This window comes from Falco cherrug, chromosome 8 (genome assembly GCF_023634085.1).
Source record: "Falco cherrug isolate bFalChe1 chromosome 8, bFalChe1.pri, whole genome shotgun sequence".
Taxonomy (NCBI): Eukaryota; Metazoa; Chordata; class Aves; order Falconiformes; family Falconidae; genus Falco; species Falco cherrug.
This window is the reverse complement of record NC_073704.1, coordinates 21,929,708-21,948,063: the sequence shown is the minus strand read 5'-3', so window position 1 is coordinate 21,948,063 and position 18,356 is coordinate 21,929,708. Positions and strand designations below refer to the sequence as shown.

At 39.0% G+C, this 18,356-nt stretch overlaps 1 protein-coding gene across 2 annotated transcripts in view; it reads left to right on the top strand.

Moving 5' to 3' along the window:
• The window catches only part of CERS6 (ceramide synthase 6), a 128,451-nt gene that overhangs the window by 87,736 nt on the left and 22,359 nt on the right, over window positions 1-18,356 (top strand). For both annotated transcript variants that reach the window (XM_055718839.1, XM_055718838.1), the window contains exons 5-8: window positions 2,169-2,219; window positions 6,342-6,434; window positions 13,198-13,326; window positions 17,476-17,582. In XM_055718839.1, coding sequence (XP_055574814.1) covers window positions 2,169-2,219; window positions 6,342-6,434; window positions 13,198-13,326; window positions 17,476-17,582 — 380 coding nt within the window. The remainder of the gene's footprint in view (window positions 1-2,168; window positions 2,220-6,341; window positions 6,435-13,197; window positions 13,327-17,475; window positions 17,583-18,356) is intronic.

The window sequence follows — 18,356 nt, the reverse complement described above, 5'->3', positions numbered from 1 at the left end:
TTAATGGCACATAAACCTCTGTATCTGCAGCTCCTACAGCAAGCATCTTTCTGAAGAAGCCTTAAGATGTCACAATATTTGAAAGAGAAAACTGCATTTTGCTAGCACCTCTAATTTATGTAGCAAAATAATTGGGTAGGAAGCATCTCTTATCTCTTGTTGAATCTGATATGAAAGACAGAGCTTTTCAAGCCTGGCTAAAACTATGAATTATCCTGCAATATTTGAATGGATCTAATTTAGGCAGCTGTCAGACAGAAATATTTTAGATTCTGCATATTAGTAACACTTGCAGAGGGGCTGTGGCTGTTTCCAAAGACCTTTTTTGTTGTGTGAAATGAGGGGAACTCAGCACAGTAAAGACTGTGGAGATGTTTGAACAAATAAATTGCTTGCATAAAATAATTATTCTTAATAGAGGGAAGGAGAAGCTTGGATGGACTTTAATCATTCTTACACATCCTTGTGAGAGGAGTATCAGAACTCTAGGTCTGTTACTTTAACTGTTGGTATACTGCTCAGGTTACTGTAGGGATGATTCCTTGCCATTTCAGGAGCACTGGGTATGGTTGTGCAAGTTTTATTTCATCTTATTTTCCATGTGAAAGACACATTTAAAAACTATGAAGAGCCTTCAGTAATCATATTAGATCACTGTTAAAAAAAGGCTATAAGGGTCTTCTATAAAACAAATCACAATTAGAACTTAAGTATCAGTTGGAAATTGGGCTATAATTCTGACTAGCATTTAACTTGTCTTTTGATATGATACAAATCCTTCCTACCTAGTCTGATTCTCAGCCTGAGGCTTTAACATTCTGCCTAGTGTTCATTTTATTTGGTTTAACACCCACCCGTTGTATTTTGCACGATTTTATTTTGCTTTGCCTGAGCTGAACTGCTCCACCTGATGGTGAGAACACTAAAATGCCCTCACTCATGCAATAAGGATTTATTTAAAAAAAAATGTAATCTTGCACGAGCATTCAATGCTGTAAAGGTAGGTGTGCCTTAATCCAGGAGATTTACTGATGATGTTCTTCCCCCTTTATACTTGCATGTAAAGCACTTAAGGTTGTGTAAAGGAGTTGCACAAAGATCTTGAATCCACAGTTTTCTTTCATGTTTCTAGTGAGATACCTAGTGGGTGGGTACTTGTACTGTAAACAAGTGCTTCTCAAAGTCCAGATACTGCCAGAACCTGAGATGCAGCTGTGCTTTGCAAGACATGCATATCTGTTTTTGCTTATGCACAAAAAGGGAAATGCGGCTGCTTGGTAGCTGTTGATTTGATCATATTCTTCTTACACAATGTGGAAATACTTAATGGTTGAGTAAGTTGGGTAGAAGAGCTTGCCCACATGGTATTTTCTATCTCAAGTCCATTTAGTTGCACAGAAAAGGGATAAAAACTAAAGAACTCTGAAAGAAACAGCATGCCTATGAGAAAAGATTTAAATGGCTTTCTTGTGGCATTGAAAAAGAAATAATCACACAAATCTTGTGCAAGCAGTAAAGAAACAGGAAGCATAACAGAGCTGCATGTTCCCAAGTCTTTTAGTTTGCTCAGCTTTTTGCAATGTATGAGTCTGTAGATGCATGCTACAGTAAATTTGTCTCTGGCAGCTTTCAAGTTGCCCTAACATATCAGACTCTTTTCTGTGTGATAGCAATATCTGTCATCTCTGGACTGTCATGTCTTTAGCCAGGAAAGCAAAAGATATGATTTCATATCTTGAGCTGATGTGACTGGGATAAAGGGTGGATCCTGTATGGAAGGATGCTTATATGTAACAGCATATGCAAGGAACGTTCTTTAAAATATTTGATTGTTGGCAGACTGAGGCCAAGATTTCCTGTGCTGTTGAGAAGATAATGTGAGATCTGACCACCTAAGCACAAGCTGATTACATTCAGCCTGTAGTCCTGCAAAAGTAAGGTCATGGGGTACCAACCAAAAAACTCTGTGAACAGGCAGGTTGCTCTAATTCATGCTGTGAAACTGAGGAATTTCCTTGTTGTATTCTGTTTTTATAGCCTCTATCAAAATCTGCAAATTTTAAGCTGTTCATGTAGTTTTGTCCTTCAATTGTATTAACCATATACATTTATATTGCCCAAAATGGTGTGTACAGACTTTTTTTTTTCTTTCTTTTTTTCTCTCTCAGACACCCTGGCTCTGGAATACCAGACAGTGCTGGAACGGGTATCCATATCAGGTAAAAGTTACAGTGCTGCCTAAAAACAAACATTACACATCTGCAGAGCTCTGTTTTTAGTATAGTGGATCTTTGTGTCAATATGTTAGTGTGAATGAGCTACTCAGCATTTCAGAACATTGCTAGATGCTCCCCATCTTGCTTCAGTTCAAGTTGGGAAAGATGAATACAGCTGTCACGCCTGTTTTGAAATGAAGCACAGGCTCTGAAAACAGACCTGGGATATCTAACCATGAAAGCAGACGTCTGCAATGGTGGTAGAATGGTCATTTTGTACAAAGTTCTGAGGATAGTGAAAGTTTTAACTAAGCCTGAGATTCAATTGGTTGGGAAAAGCCAGTATTGTTCTCATAGTTGTTATACTGCATACAGAGTGAGACTTAATCCCTGGCAATTGGTATCATCAAAGAGGAGTCTGAAGAGAGAAGGTAGGTTTCTCCTTTAGGCACTTATATAAGGTCTGTCTGGTCCTCGCCTCATGAAAGCCTGCAATGAAAGAAGGAAAAATTAATGAGAGAATTGAGATTAGTTTCAAGTTTTTATTTTCAGCAATGCCTGTATTTTCATGGATTCAAAAAGCAACAGTGTTTCTCTCTGTTCTAGGTCAAAGTATTAGAACTTAACTTCAAAAAAGGACTTAAGTAATTTATCTCCTTTACTAAGGAGAAGAATGCCACTGTAAGAGTGAAAATGCCCTTTTGGGTTGTGTCCTTCTGCACTCATTCCCTCTTTCAGTTTTCAAAAAAATTTTGCTTATTTGAAATTTGGTTTCCTTAAAAAAATCTTCAGAAGAACAATAACAGTATACTTATTCCTTACTGCACTGCTAAGGTTTTAACTAGTTCCAGGAATATTTAATTCCTATGTCCAAGTTCTGGCCATGTTGCACAGAAGCACAGCTGTTCGAATGACATGCAGGTGCTGCAGTAACACTAGGATTAACTGTAGCCCTACAACTCCAGAAACTATTCTCTGCCAGGGGAAGAAGGAGCAGGAGATGTGAAAGAAGGGTAGAAATTTTATCTATCATTATCTGGTTGAACAGTGGCTTTCAAAGTTTGCATACCCTAACAGCTTTGAGAAACCTGTCCTGTGCTTTCCCTTAGTTTGTGCTACTGGACATAGTTGTTAAAGTATGGGATGTATTTAAACAGAGCAGTCAACCTGCTCTAAAGGATTCAAGGTATTTTTCAAAAACGGTAACTCCTGAACTCTGCCTTGGCTGTACCACTGCCTTATTTTGCCTCCTAGCCTGATAAAAGTGACTTTCAACATGGATGTTATGAAAATCAGTGAATTAATTCAGTGTTCCCTTTTATTATTTATAATAATAACAGTAAGGTAGCCCTTTCAAAGAAAAAGTATCATCATTTGTATGGGCTAGGAATGTACTTGGGAAAGCCAAGAGCCACCTGTTTTCTTAGTGCCCTTTGTATAACAGAAGGCAACAAGAGATTAAAATTATGAAGTGCAGTTTTCCCTTTTGTTATAAATCAGAGGTAACAAAAGTTTCAAATACGACCTACTAAGATGGTCTTCAAAATTTTTAATAACTTCTGAGGATAACTTTTGGTATCTTTTTTAATTAGTCTGATTCTAATTCTAAACCTGAGCTTGTTTAAAATGCTTTTTTTTTTTTTCTTTAGTTCAGCATCCAGGAGTCTTGATAGGGAGCATTGAAGCATTGTACTAGCTGCTATCCAAATATAATTGACCCTGAATTGCAACAGCTCCAGCAAAGAGTTTACAATTTAAGGAGTCTAACCTGTAACCTGTCTAGGGCATATTGCTGCTTTTTTTTATTATTATTATTTTTATTATTATTTATTTTATTTTCCCTAAAGAGCAGGGAGGAGAAAAAAAAAGTCATTGCCAGACTGGAAGGTATGAAAGGTATGAGGAATAGTATTGTCTGAAAGGCGCATAATTCCCTTGTGACAGTGGAGAGCCCTGGACAGGCTGAACGGGAGGAGAACTGTGTTTAGGTTTGGGTGCTCTTGAAGGTTGCGTACCTGTTGGAAAGAGTTCAGTGGAGAAAATTCAGCAAGAATGACCAAAAATCTTGATCTGAGAAAGGTTGAACAGATTTGTTCATTTAGCCTCATAAGAAATACTGATTTAGATTGCACCCAAGGGCTGGAGGGTGAACTGAATAACATTAGCGAAGCAGCAGAAGAAATTGAATGGGGGAAATGTTGAATCTTGATCTCTCCGAGATTTTAAGAACAATCATTTGTCAGAATTGATATGGCTGCAGTCACTGGTACCTTTCAGTCCTGTTTTCTACTATTTTTGTGTGTTTACATGCAAGAAGAGATTTATTTATGACAAAAGACCATGAATCTTACTGATTAAAGAACATGTATTTACCAGACTTACCAGAAGAGCAAGGTCATTCAGAAAGTTAGATACAACTTATAGAGGGTGGCCACTAAACTTAACTATATCTAAAATCATGCTACTGGTAGAGAGGGTCCAACAGAAAGCAAATCATCAAATAAAAAGTAATTATTAAAACCATTGTGTCGGAGATAAAAATGTCTACTGGGTGCTAATCAGAATTAAGTATTGGGTTTTCAGTTTGGGGCTTGTTGCTTTATTTTCTTAACTGGATAAGATTTCTAATCTCTTATTTGCCACAAATCCTTTGTAAGTTACTCAACACAGCATTGCAGAAATCCAGCTGGACTTACTGTAAATATAGTCAAATGAATCATTCTGCTGACAATTTACCTATAAGCACAGAATAGTCCTATTGAATTTGAATCTATGGAGAACTGAAACCTAACATTTAAACTAAGTTAAACACACACTGTTGATCCTTTCATGGAGGGAAACCATGATATCTGTAGAATCTCCCTACATTATCAATATATATAGGTTTAGAATTAGTAATGATATTATTAATAAAGCAGCTGACAATCTTTATTGTTTTATTTCCCCGGTGAGTTCTCTTGCAATAATGAGTATAGTAGTCTCATTGCTAGCTCATGTTCTTGTCCCTTTTTTTAATTACACCTAAATTAAATGCTTATTGGCAGTCTCACTAAGTCAGAAAAATATTATATTGGTCCAAGAAATGGCTTTAAAAGATTGATTTTAAGTGTACACATTTTTCATAAAGCATAAGCATGTGTCTATGTTTAAATAACCTACATAAAGCATTCATGTGGGCACCTAAGGATTGTTTCTGAGCTACAAAGAACTGCTCTGCAAAAGGGAATGGTAATGAAAGAGGCAAATGAAATGCCTCTTGCCAATGGAAATAGTTCATGCCCTGCTTGGATGTAATGGTTTTGCCAGTGCAAACTGCTCTAGAGAGTTACGGTTCATCTAATCCCACAGGAGATGCCCTCAGGAGTTTCTCCTGTGCCAGTGCCCCTCTCTGTCACTGCAACGGAAGACATGACTAGCAGGGAGGCACAATCACATGGAAATTAGAGCAGCTCCTAGGACTGGCTGTTTTAGACTGGGGGCTGAACAGCTTATGCATGCCACCAGTTACCTTCTTTGAAGTCACCCCAGATTGGTTTTGGTTATGTATAAGTTCCTGTGGCTTGTTATTTTTATTTCTTTTACTTTTAAACTTCTGTGTTAACCATATTGTATATCAAACAAGATGCCTGGATAAATTTATTTTATTTTCTTCTTTTCAAATATTGACATGTTCCCAGAAAATGGTTAAATTCTTTAAAAGTAGACTAAAGCTCGCAACATTTTAATCATGAGCAGATGAGATTATATACTAGCATTACTTTAATCTGCTCTAGCATTGTTTCTTTTGATGTACAGCAAGATATTTCAAGTAGTCTTTCAAAACTAAGACTTAGGAGTACTCAGAATTTACTTTGTTCTAGGTTCCAAATGGACAACATCATCATTTTTTGGTATTACAATATTAAAATACTGTCAAGATTAAAACATAAGAGGAGGGTAGGCTGGGGAGCTTTATTTTTCCAGTGACATCAAAGTTTGAAAGAGGCTACCATCATAATTTTTCTTACATAGGATGCCTATGTATAATTTAGTAATCCCTTCATGATTAAATATGCCTCCTATATACCTCAGCTGCCTGTAATGTCAGTTAGACTCTATTAACCTTTTCTCATCTCCATATTTCAGCCACTGATGCCTGACCTTCATTATTACTACCTAGTTGAATTGTCATTCTACTGGTCCTTAATGTTTTCTCAATTCATTGACATCAAAAGAAAGGTAAGAACAATGGGACAAAAAACATTGAAAGCTTTAAGCACATATCTATCTTGACTTCAGGAATACCTGTATTACCTGTGCAGATAACTGGAAATAGTTCTTTTTAGTCACCACCTCTTGCAGATATTCATTACTGAGAAACTGGTGTTGAAGTGCTTGTCTTACTCTGTTCCTTGTTACTATGATGTGGGGTTTTTCTGCATGGGAAGAAGAGCCTGGAGTAATCAAATATTCAAGGAGAAACAGCAGCAGCCAAAAAAACCTGCTCTCATACAGTGACTTAAATGGAATTGAACACACAGTAGCTAGTAGATGTACGGTTTCTTCTAAGAGTTAAATGCTGAAATATCATTGATGGAGCAAGACTACCTCTTAAATTCACAGTATCACTTTGGTAAAATCTATGAGAGCTTTCAATTTATTCTACAAAGGGATGTTAAAAACAGGGATACATTTATTATAAAAAAGTGATGTTACATTTAATCTTACCTTTACGGTTATAACATTTCAAGTAGCTGAGCATTGCAATTAAGGGGATATTAATCAAGGAAATAAAACTCTGGAAAGATAAAAAAACATTTTTCTAGTTTCAGTAGCAACCTGTTCCATACTCCATCATCCAAGTTCTCTCCTCCAAGGAGAGCGCTAGTCCACAGCAGAACAGGCAGCACAACAGTCATTCTATACCAAACAGTCCACTGAGCTATTCTTGCAGGGGTTTGTTAATGTTGCAAAATTATTTAAAACATTTGGAAGAATTTTATAATATTTTATGTGCCTCCTTTTACTGCCATTTAGTTAATTGATTGTAGGCTATGCTAATCGAAGTATCCTTCTTTAATAGAATTTTAGCAGGAGCATAACTCTGAAAAGAGTAAATGAACAATCCAGTATGTCCTGAATAAATTTGTTTGCTATTTGGAACCACAGTGTGCTGCTCCTGGAGGTCTTGTGTCAGAGCTGCATGTATCGAAAAATATCCCTTTATTTGAATTTCCAAATTTTTCCAGAAGTAGAAGAAAACTCAGGAAAACATCCACAAATCTTAAATCCATATTGGAGGGTAAACTGTAAACAAAACAAGCAATTTAGGATTAAATATCCCTTACTGTTAGTCATGAGCTTGAAATGAGTACAACTTCATTGTTTCAAAAAACAGAGATGCAGAAAAAGAGTGCTGAACGAAGCTGTATGATAGCAGAGATGAATTTAAATCAAGAGTAGCATTGACTAATATACATAAACTGCAGGTGCCAGCAATACTGAATAGCCATTTGTCAATATATCAACTAAAACCAAACCTCTGCAACAATGTTACAAAATTTTTTAGGTTATTTTTCTAGAACTGTATTGTGTCTAATCAGTCTCCCTGCATTCATATTCAGCCCTCCCCACTGTGTCATTGGTTATATTTTATTTTCCTTGTGTACCTTGGAAGGGAGAAATATTTTAACAGCAATTGTTGCAATTGCAACAGTACTGCAATTTTGCAGTACAATACATCGTTAAAGAATATTTAATTGATTCCTGACTAGTTGCTTTGTTCATGTGAAAAATAATTGGAGTCTACCCTAACAGCATCTAGGTTCAGTGCTGAAGTGCACTTCTGAAAAGGGCCTTTGGGAGGCCAGTAATACCTTTCTCATTTAATACATCTCATGAGCAATTGCTATAGCTTTTTCCCCCATGACTTGGAGAGTTTGTTCCCATTGATGAGCTGAGCACAGAGCTAAAGCCCAATCCTGTCCATAAGTCCATCTTTTGCAAGTCTGTTTCTCAGTTATGTATACATGACTTTTTATTAGGGAGACTTTGCAGCAGCCTACTGTGGAAATAGAATGGGAGATGGAGGTGGGGAAGTGGATTGCTAACAGCTAACACCCCTGCCACAGATTTGCAATGCTTAAAGCCAGAGCACCAGATCAAAGCATCGTCCCATGCACCTGCTGTGTCTGAGAACATCCAGTGTCCAGCAGAGAGCAGGAGTACAGTATCAGCAAGTCAAAAGCCTTTCATTATAAGGACCCTGCAGGAGACAGTGGAGGTGCCATATTTATAAATAACCTATTAGATCACAGACCAGTTTGGACTGTGGAGACAGTTCTTTTTGTAGTGTAAGCGAAGTTGAGAACTAGGGGGATTAGACTGGAGAAATGCAGGCATGCACTGGTGTCATACAGTAAAACTGTTCTATAGTGGGGTGAGTGCAAGCTGTCAAGGAAACCCATAAGCTGAAAAATGTTAGCACTGGTATCTTACAGTAGTTGACAAAAAATAGTACAAGCTTGACAGAGGCACCAGCTCTTGCAGCACCATAATAGTTCTCTTTAAAAAAGCAGGTTTAGTTTAAAAAATGTGGAGACCTCCTAATGTACTCAATATGCAATGCATGAAACGGTGCCCATATTAAATAAGGCTCTGTTTAACTGGAAGAAGCAGGAGGAAATTTGCCAACTAATATCAGTTGCTATTGTAATAGTTCCTGACAGCTTATACAGAGCAAATTAACAGTTCTCAGCCTGAGAAACCTGTTGATGTTTTCATGTTACAGTGAGAGGAATACTTTTAGTCTTGGTTACCATTTTAGGTACTTTAAATTCAGCAGTGGCTGTGTTGTAGTGTCTGGGATGATCAAAAGTTCCCTGGGAGCCTCATGCACTGCAGGAATTCAGTCAACCACTTTTATGTAGCTGGGTTTCTCTGGAGGTGCAGTAGGTCCTCTCTGAGCACCAGCACTCAGCACTGGCCTGACTGCAGTACTGGTCTTTTACTTGCTGTGGCTCAAGAGAAATGTACTTGCTGTTTTCCATCTCCGTTATTCTTTTCTAATAGCAAATTCATAACTTCAGAATTACTTCCAATTGGTTTGCTGACTTTCAAATACCTGTTTGTCTTTATTTAGGTGTTATGAATTCCACCAGATTACCTTTGCCTGGCTGAATAGGTGTGAGCAGAATATTTAGGCTGTTGCACATACCTATTATTGGCATTAACACAGCAAGCTGAGTAGATTAACTTTTATGGTTTTATAATGGCATGTTGTTTGCTTCATAAATATCTACTATGTTGATGTAATGTTGTTCTACCCCGAACGGTTTTCATTTTTGAAGACTGCAACCTAGTATAATTTGGGTTATTTATCATCTCTGTCCAGTTTCCCATACTCCTCTTTTGTAGAACAGAATTAGATCAGGGAACTTCGTTACTCTTACAAGACCCTGATGAGTTTTAAAAGCAGGGAGGCTTATTTATATGCTTTCTGGATACCTAAAGTATTGCTTGATAGAAAAATATGACAGGTGTATTTAAGAGAATGTATAAAATTTCTACTCAGTCAGTGTTTTAACAGGTTTGTGGAAGATCTAGGAGACCTTTTTGTGTATTCACACCTTCTAGTTCCAAGCATTTGGCAATTCCCAGAGCTTCTGTGGTTTACTTTTTTTTTGAAAATGACAGTTGGCTCATTCCCAAAATAACATGATTTGTAGCTGCTAATTTTCTTGAATATTCCATTTTGATTCTAGAAAATTTATGCTATGTTTCACTAAATCTGGATCCTAGATCTCTTTCTTCAGACAGCAACAAAAAGACTCATAGATTTGATTTATTTTGTTTCAGAAGAAAGGAATTTAGATTGTGTACGTTTTACAGACCTTTACTAGAACTGTAATGGTTGAAACCTTTAGTGATAATCCCTTTCCTTCTTGATCTATAACATAGCCCATTTCCAGAAGCTGGAGTGACTAATGCAGATGATGTTTTGCCCTTTAGTGACACTAACGCTCCATAGCCACTTGGCAGTTTAGCCAGTGAGTGTGACATGCTAAACAAACATGGGTAGCAGAAGCCTTGATTCCAGAGGACTTGTCCAGAAGTTGAGACCCATGGGGTTTCTCTGTTGTCTGCCCTGTGTTCTTCCCACTGATGGTGTCAGTAGGTTCTTTCTTCTGTTCTTAGCCACATATTTTCATGACACAGGCACATGACATCTTTCAGCAGTTACAGCTGGAGGCTATAAGTCTGCTGTAAAGAAATGCATCTTGCACAAACATACATACAGTTTGGAATACATTTTAAAAAAGAAAAAGCCCGTAACTGTACAGCTGCTCTTACGCTGTGTGTGGGTGAAAGTGCTTGAGTAAGCTGGGAAAACAAGTACCACTTGACATTACAGGGACTTGTACCATTAGTTACTATGTATTCATTACCCTTATGTATAATTAAAATCCAACAGGCAGCATCTTCAAAGCATAGTGTTAGTTACTGACGAAGAAATATCACAAACAAGAAAGGACCAGAATAATAAAAGTAGTCTTATTTATATCACTGCTACTTTTTTCCTAACAATTCTCAGTTGTTTCAGAGCTGGCAGAGTCAGATAACTGTCTCTTTTACAAAGCATTATTAGAGGAGTTCCCTGGACAGCATTTCTGTAAGTAGACTCATACAGAAGTGCGGAAGACTGCTGCCCAAGAGCATTAGGGCTGCTTAGGAATAATCCATATTGTCAGGAATGCCTTGAAGAGCTCCCAAGAGGGACTAGAAGTCTTGTGTTTGTAGAACATGAATGTGTCAGCTATGAAAACAGAGGTTTTCTATTTGGCTTCTTCCCCTGTTTGGACTGCTTATGTGCTAACATAATTGCAGTTAGAAGGAAAATGAAGAACAGTGCCATAGCATTTGCAGCTGAAGCAGGTAAAGAGCTAGGCTGCAGTATAGCCATATAGCAATGCTCATAGCTTACTTCTAATCCCAGGGAATAAGGTAGGTGCTTTGCTGTTTTGATTATGGTATAGTGAAGTGGTCCCCATGTGTGGGTTTGTAGTTACTGAAATGACTAAGATGCTGTACCTTTGCTTTCGCTTAAGGCCCTTAGGCAGGAAAAAATAGCCTTTTGTTCTCTTTTGTTCAGTCTGCTTTACAAAATGGATTTAAAGCAATGGCTTGCTATGACTGCTGAATGTATTTGATTGCATTCCGTGCTGCTGGTGAACAAATAACCCAGCTGAGAAATGTTGGGTGTATACCAAACTAGGATACAGTTCCCTGCTTTTAGTCTTTTTTTTTTTTCTCTCTTTTCTTCCCCCACCCCACCCCAGCTTTAGAGATACTGGCAGTGCCCATTGATGAGCATCTGTAGGAAACAGGACCTTGTTGCATCTGATAGCATTAAACATAAAGTGATAGCCTGGAAGCAGGTCCTGTACCTATTCAGTTAGCGAGACTTCTCAAGCTACAGGTTTTTTCTGCGGACCCCAGGTGCACATTGCAGTGAAGCCATATGCTGGTTCTGAGAGGCAGTGGCACTGCACATCTTTGAAAACAGCAGTGCCTGCTACATGCTTGCTGCATTCCCAACGAGAGGTATGGTGACACTGGGCAGTTATTCTTCCCAGTGTTGGGCAGACAGCAGTCAGCAGCTGTAGCTGTTGCTTTTCCGGAGTTGACCCTGTGTTAGTGGGAGCTCATCAGCACTTTCCGTAGGGTCCTCGTCCTGCCTGACACACATACCCTTTGCAAACCAGGTGCTGCCTGTCTGAAGACTTCAGGGTTTCAGTTTTAGTTTCTCTGCTGTGGGCCTCTTAGCTGAAGACTGCCACAGCTCAGCAGGACTGGCCCACCAAAGCTGCCAGAAAGCCAAATTCCATCTCCCAAGATGCTTGATGAGCAGGCTGCCAGAAGTAGCTGCTGGTTCTAACTGCCTGGGTCTCACTCCCTTCAGACAGCCCTGCAGGACAGCCACTAGATCTGCTGAGAGCTGTGGTAGTAACTTTGTACCCTGCGCATGGAGAAACTCCCTGGTCAAATGATGCCTGTGATCTTTTCTTCAGGGTTTTGATACCACTTTCTCAAAGCTGTGCAGGTAGTTCAGCAAACTCCAGCAAGACTTCTTTTTGACTGGCTTAGTGTCTTGCAGAGAAAAGTCTCATCTTTGCAGGTCCTGTTCTCTAAGTGATGATTCTGGGGTCTAGCCAAGGCAAACAATACAGGTCATTTCCTCTGCTTTGCCTGCCCCTTGGCATGTATCTGGGAATGTGATGTTACAGGGGCGCCGCTGCTCCTGGTATTTTTCAATAGTAACAGTTACTTGCTGGCCAAATAACTCAGAGTTACTGATGTGGAAACCAGCTAACCTGCATCATTTAGGAGGCAGCAGATGAGATCTGAGTAAGAGGAGCTGCACCAGCTCATTTGAAAACTTTTCTGACCCTGTTGCAGTGTGAAGACAAAGCAGCTTCATTAAAAACAAACAAATAAAAAACTGGAACTGGGATTCTCAGCTCTGTGAAAACTCTCAGTTATGCTTGGCAGGTGACTTGATAACTCCTAGTGTGGTGGAAATGTGTTTTCCATTCCTGTGTAGCTATTGGAACTTTTGTGAATGGTGCATTATTTTGCATATTGTGTGTTGTTTGGTGTATAAAAAATACGGTGTGATTTGATTTTTATGTACATATGCCTTTTTAAAGTAACTTCAGCCACAAATGTTTGCTTCAGCAGGTTAAATTACTATGAACTGAGAAATGCAGATACTGCCTAATTTTCAATAATATTTTTGCATTTTGTTAACATACAATGATTATTTTATTAAGAGTGACACATATAGCAGGGTATTTAATGCAGTTATGTAGCAGGATCTTTATATAACATAACCATAATGCTGAGTTTAAAAAACATCCATCCATTTTTACATAAGGGTACTGAATCTCACTGTTTGCTTCATTGTTTTTTTGCTTTTTCCCCCTGCTTCTTGCTGCTCTAGGATTTTGGTGTCATGTTTACACATCACATTGTAGCAGTCATCCTGATAACCTTCTCATATGTAACCAATTTGACACGAGTGGGAACCTTGACCTTCTGTCTCCATGACGTGGCTGATATTGTCCTAGAGGTGAGATAATACATACATCATCAGTGTCTGTGCATGGTATTCACTATTCGCAGAGCTAGCATGTCAGTGGGTAGAATTATTTGCTATGCAGAACAAGGCTTTCCTAAGCAAAGAGTCCAGTTCAAGATAGTAATGGTGATTAATATAGTGTATTTTCTTGCTGAAATATATTACACTTGTAGCAGTGCATTTTGTGACTTCAGGCTGGTTTATCCCTTGTCAAGTTGCGTGTACACAGCAGAGACTGGTAATGCATTGCAGGCCAGGGAGGATTACACACAGATATTAAATGTAACATGGTAAAATCAGAAGCTCAAAGTTGCAAAATTTGGAAGGTGGTGACTGTGGGATAGAAGCTTCCGGTTCTTGATCCTCCTGACGTGGTGTGTGGGGCAAGAACCCTGTCTCCAAAAGAATTAAGGTGACATGGTTTGTTTCTGCTGTGCTTTGCTGGGCAGAGGGTGCTGGACAATGTAGTGGCTGTTTCTGCATGGGCAGTGAACTGACCTCTATTCCTCAGGATTTTCCAGGTTCCCATCCTTCACATCCAGATGCCAGTATTAAGCAGTTGGCTTTGGAGAAGGAGGGATGATTGAAATTCTTTTAAGTCAAGATGGTCTGTAACTTCCATAATGGCAATTTAGAGGTGTTGTCATGCTGTATCCACATCAGTTTTTAGACAGCTCTGGATGATGCTGGGATTGGGCTGTCTGTGAACTCTCAATCAGGATCAAACCAAAGTTAATAACTATTTTGTCTGAAATTATTTTTTATTAAAGTAGTTGCAAGGATCCTATTATGCAAGAATATAGTCTCACTGTGTGAATCGTGTTGCAGAATCAAAATCCTGCCATTCTGGTTTGATAGTGCTGCAAATCTGTTTTTTTATTTTCTAATCTGTTTTTAATCTAGAAGGCACATGACTGCCAGAGATAGAAAGCAACAAAGAATCTGGATTTCCTCTGTTAGAAAGAATTACATCTTTAAAGTTTATTTTTCTGTTTTAGCGATGTGTGTAGAGCCATTCTGCTAGCTGTGGGTTCACCCAAACTTTCTTTGTTTCTCTTTTTTCACAACCAGAAGGATGTACTTGAAGGTGTTCATTCCAGATCAGTGTCTGTGGAACTGTAAATCCACTGAAGAGCAGCTGTAATAGGCTAGCTAAAACCTTACCTTAAACACAGTGAGATACATACTTTCGTTCAATTCTTCTGATCATTCACTGGCTAAGACAAAGAGAAATTGCTGGTATTCTCACAAATATTCAGCAAATACATGTCCCTGTGAGGCACATGCTTTAGTGGTCTTTCTAGTCAATTCAGTCTGTTCTGACTGGACATACTAAAGCTACTCTAAAGCGTAAGAAAGACAATTACAAGCCCTGAGCAATATTTACTAGGAGGGCCATTATGACTCCCTCCACAGACTTTCTTCTGCTAGGGCAGTGGGTTACAGCCCTGGTGCCATAAGAAAGAAGATGAACTATTATACACTGCTGACATTACTGGGGGGAAAGTCAGTGCAGAGGAAGATTACCAAACTGCAAAAGAAGCAGTAAAATATCTTGCCATGATGGGTCAGTTGTGCACCTGACCTGTTTCACGTATTACGTATTTGTAAAAATGAAAAGCTATTTCCAGAGGCCACTAGACTTTCCACCTACCATTTCATAGTGAAACATGTCCAGTGGAAAGCTAGAATGCAACATTTTTGCTATTTTCATTGCAGAAGGTAGTATATATTGGTAGGAATACCGGAGGTGAGGTTTTTTCCATAGGTCTTGAGGCATCTGAAGGTACAGAAGTCATAATAGGATTTTCAGGAATCCGTAGCTGTTCTCTTAGATCTGAGTGCAAGTTATCTTGGAGACTCAAAGCAGCCTAGCCATGGCAGGACAGGCTGAACACAGAGTAATTTTCTTGCCTATGAAGCCACTACATTAGTTTAAACTAAAATCTAGGCTACTGAGAGGCAACTTTCAGAATCCCAGCTAAGTCGTTTATGGGGTCCTCAGTATCTTTGCACTGCAGTACAGCTTGTGGGTTGGAGACGCTGTGACCTAAACCTGCTAAAGCACTTAAAATCCTGTCTGTTTGGGGACCTTGAGACTTTTCAGCTTCGATTAATGAACACTGTGACAAGTTTTGATGCCGCTGTATGGATGTGAATAGTTATCAGTTTGGTATGCTTCTGGTGTATGAGCCTCACATAGCTGACAGTTCAACCTGAATCCTTTCTGTCAGGTTCCAGCTATCTCCTGACACACTTTTCTAAAAAAGCGGGGAATGGACACTTCGAACCAAGGCAAATAGCTGAACTATAAAATGAATGGATTTAAATAGTCTAACAAGAGTATCTGGAAGAGCTGTGTTACTCAGTTATAGTCACAGGTTTTAATCTTTGAAAATTGTGTTGTATTGTCTTAGGTGGCCAAATTCCATTGAACAACAGCATACTCTTTCCCTTCCTTATCAATATAATTCATAGATTTGTTATTGAATAACTGATGACCGAACAACTGTACTGTTTTTGAGAAATGACATGATACTACTAGAAGTTGCTATAGCAATATCAGCTCCACACACTATGAAACCAGCTTTTATAGACTACCACCATGGAAATACATCCAAAATTTGTATCTGAACTTTCAGTCATCTGAAAATCAAGGTGTTAGTAACTTCTGCTTTGCATGTTGGCACCAAAGTATTCTTTTTTCCTTAAACCAAACAGTGAGTACAAAGTGCTAGGAATCTCATTTGTGTCCACTAGAATATAGGACTGATTTGGAAGGGTTATGTTTTCTTCGCAGCGCTGGTGGCTTTCCTCATGTTTTGCAAGCTTCCTAACTTGTTTTCTGTTAGTGAGGAATATCCTTTATATGAGGTTTTTAGTGGAAATATTGCCGGAGTTAGGTAACATCCAAAAGTGCAGGTTGGTTTTAGCATCCAGATTGTCTGACATGAGCATTGAGCATTTTCAGGTTCAATGTGTTCATGCCAAAAAAACCCAGACAGACTGCAAGAGTGCCTCTCACCATTTTAGGCAATTCTCTGGTTTGAATTCTGTGTTCAGAATATTCTGCATGCATGGTTGTGGTAATTTTGCTCCCTGTTAGCCCTCTGGAAAATCTGCACAACTAAGCATCTTCTCAATATGGGAGCTGGATACAGGTGCCTTCAGAGGGGGACTTTGAAAGGGTTCCCAACTGGCTTAAGTGGGCACTAAATCAGGCTCTTCGTGTACTTCACTGTGCAGTGACTCTCTGGATACATTTGACAGAAAGTATGAAGACTGTCCCTGCCTTGAAGCAGATGTTTTACAATAAGTAACTGCTTACACACAGGAATACTGTGGAAGCAGCATGGATGTCTTAAAAGAAGCTTGCTTGTACATACTCCTTTCTTCAGGGACAAGAGGACAAAGAAACTTCAGGGAAGTAATTAGAACTTCAGAAGAGTAATTAGTGACTCCTTCACTGAGGAGGAGTCAGAAGACTGCACAAGGAAAAATGAGAGAAACATGTAAAAACAGGCATAGGGTAACAAGCTGGAAAGCCAAGTTGGGAAGAGAGCCTTGGAAAAAGATTTGAAGGGGAGGGGTATAATCTTTGGGGTGGAAATGGTTCCATATAGGCCAGAAAGGAAGAAGAGATGCTGTAGGAGAACATAGGATATGGGGCATAGTAGATGATTTGAGACAAAGTTTATATATAGTAAACACTAGAAGATCAGAGAGCATGGGGCAGGTAGAAGATGGATGGATGTTGAAAATGCAAGTGGAGCATACTGGAAAGCTGAGAGATAGGTAGGTACTTCTTGGATGGGGACAAGAACAACGTAAATACAATGGGGTTCAATTAAAGGTTTAGAAGGGTTTTGTGAATCTGAAATAGCAGGATTTCAAGAAGGAAATTGGATGGGGAAGGAAGAAATGAGAGATGTACTCTGGTTTTATTCAGTCTGGGGTTTCACCTGAGAAGACATTTGCTATGTGCTTGGTGGAGAGGTGTTACGAGATCACTGCAAGGTGGCCCAATGAAAATGTTAATAATTTCATAAAAAGTTTATTTCTTCTTTGTACAGCTTATACACAATACAAGAGAACTCAGTTGTCCTCACAGAAGTAAACAGACATTTCTTTCTTTTACAGGCTGCCAAAATGGCAAACTATTGCAAGTGTCAAAAACTGAGTGACCTTCTGTTCCTTACATTTGCCATTGTCTTCATTGTCACTAGGCTTGGCATATATCCCCTATGGTGAGTAAGCGTATCATTTTCCTCATACACTAAGCATCAAATAAGCTTGGAAATAACTCTGTTGTAATTGAACATGATTCATTGACATTACTCTGTTTCCCAAAGCACCAAGGAGCGTTTCAGACATAACTAGGTGCTGAAATAGCCTATTTGCTAGAGTGCTGTTGTGTTTAACGTGTGCTGGACAAGAAATGTATGTGGCTTCTCCTGGTTTTAAGGTAGAAGTGGGTTGGAGACCACATAGCTTCAGGTTAGTAGTTGGATGCCTGTGTTGGCAAGAAGTTAGAGGAGAAATAAAATATTGGTCACTGAAGACACTGATCAGAGGCTGAGGTTGAAGCCAGGATCTTCTCATTAGCTTTCAGTGCACACTTTATGAACACATTCAGCTTAAAGAAAAATGGTGAAATAAGGAAAATCTGGCCTACTGAAATCAGTATAAGGATGTTATTGCCATGCAGATTTCAATACTGAAGGCTACTGCTTTTCCACCCCTCCTTTGAACTGGGGGTCCTGGGGAAGCTGTCCAATACATACATCTATAAGGTGTCACCATGATCTCACCTCTTCCCAGACAAAGACAGCTGCTTGAAGGTGCACGTACTCTTTCTTCTAGGTACACAGACATGCATGCACACAAACAGAACATAGATGTTCAGCTCTTTAGCTAGGGTCATAAATATCCAGAAGCAGCTGTCTAGTTAGGAGACACACCGATGCACTTCAGTGTAGAAACCCATTCAAGTTTTTCTGTAAATTGTGCCCTATATAGGA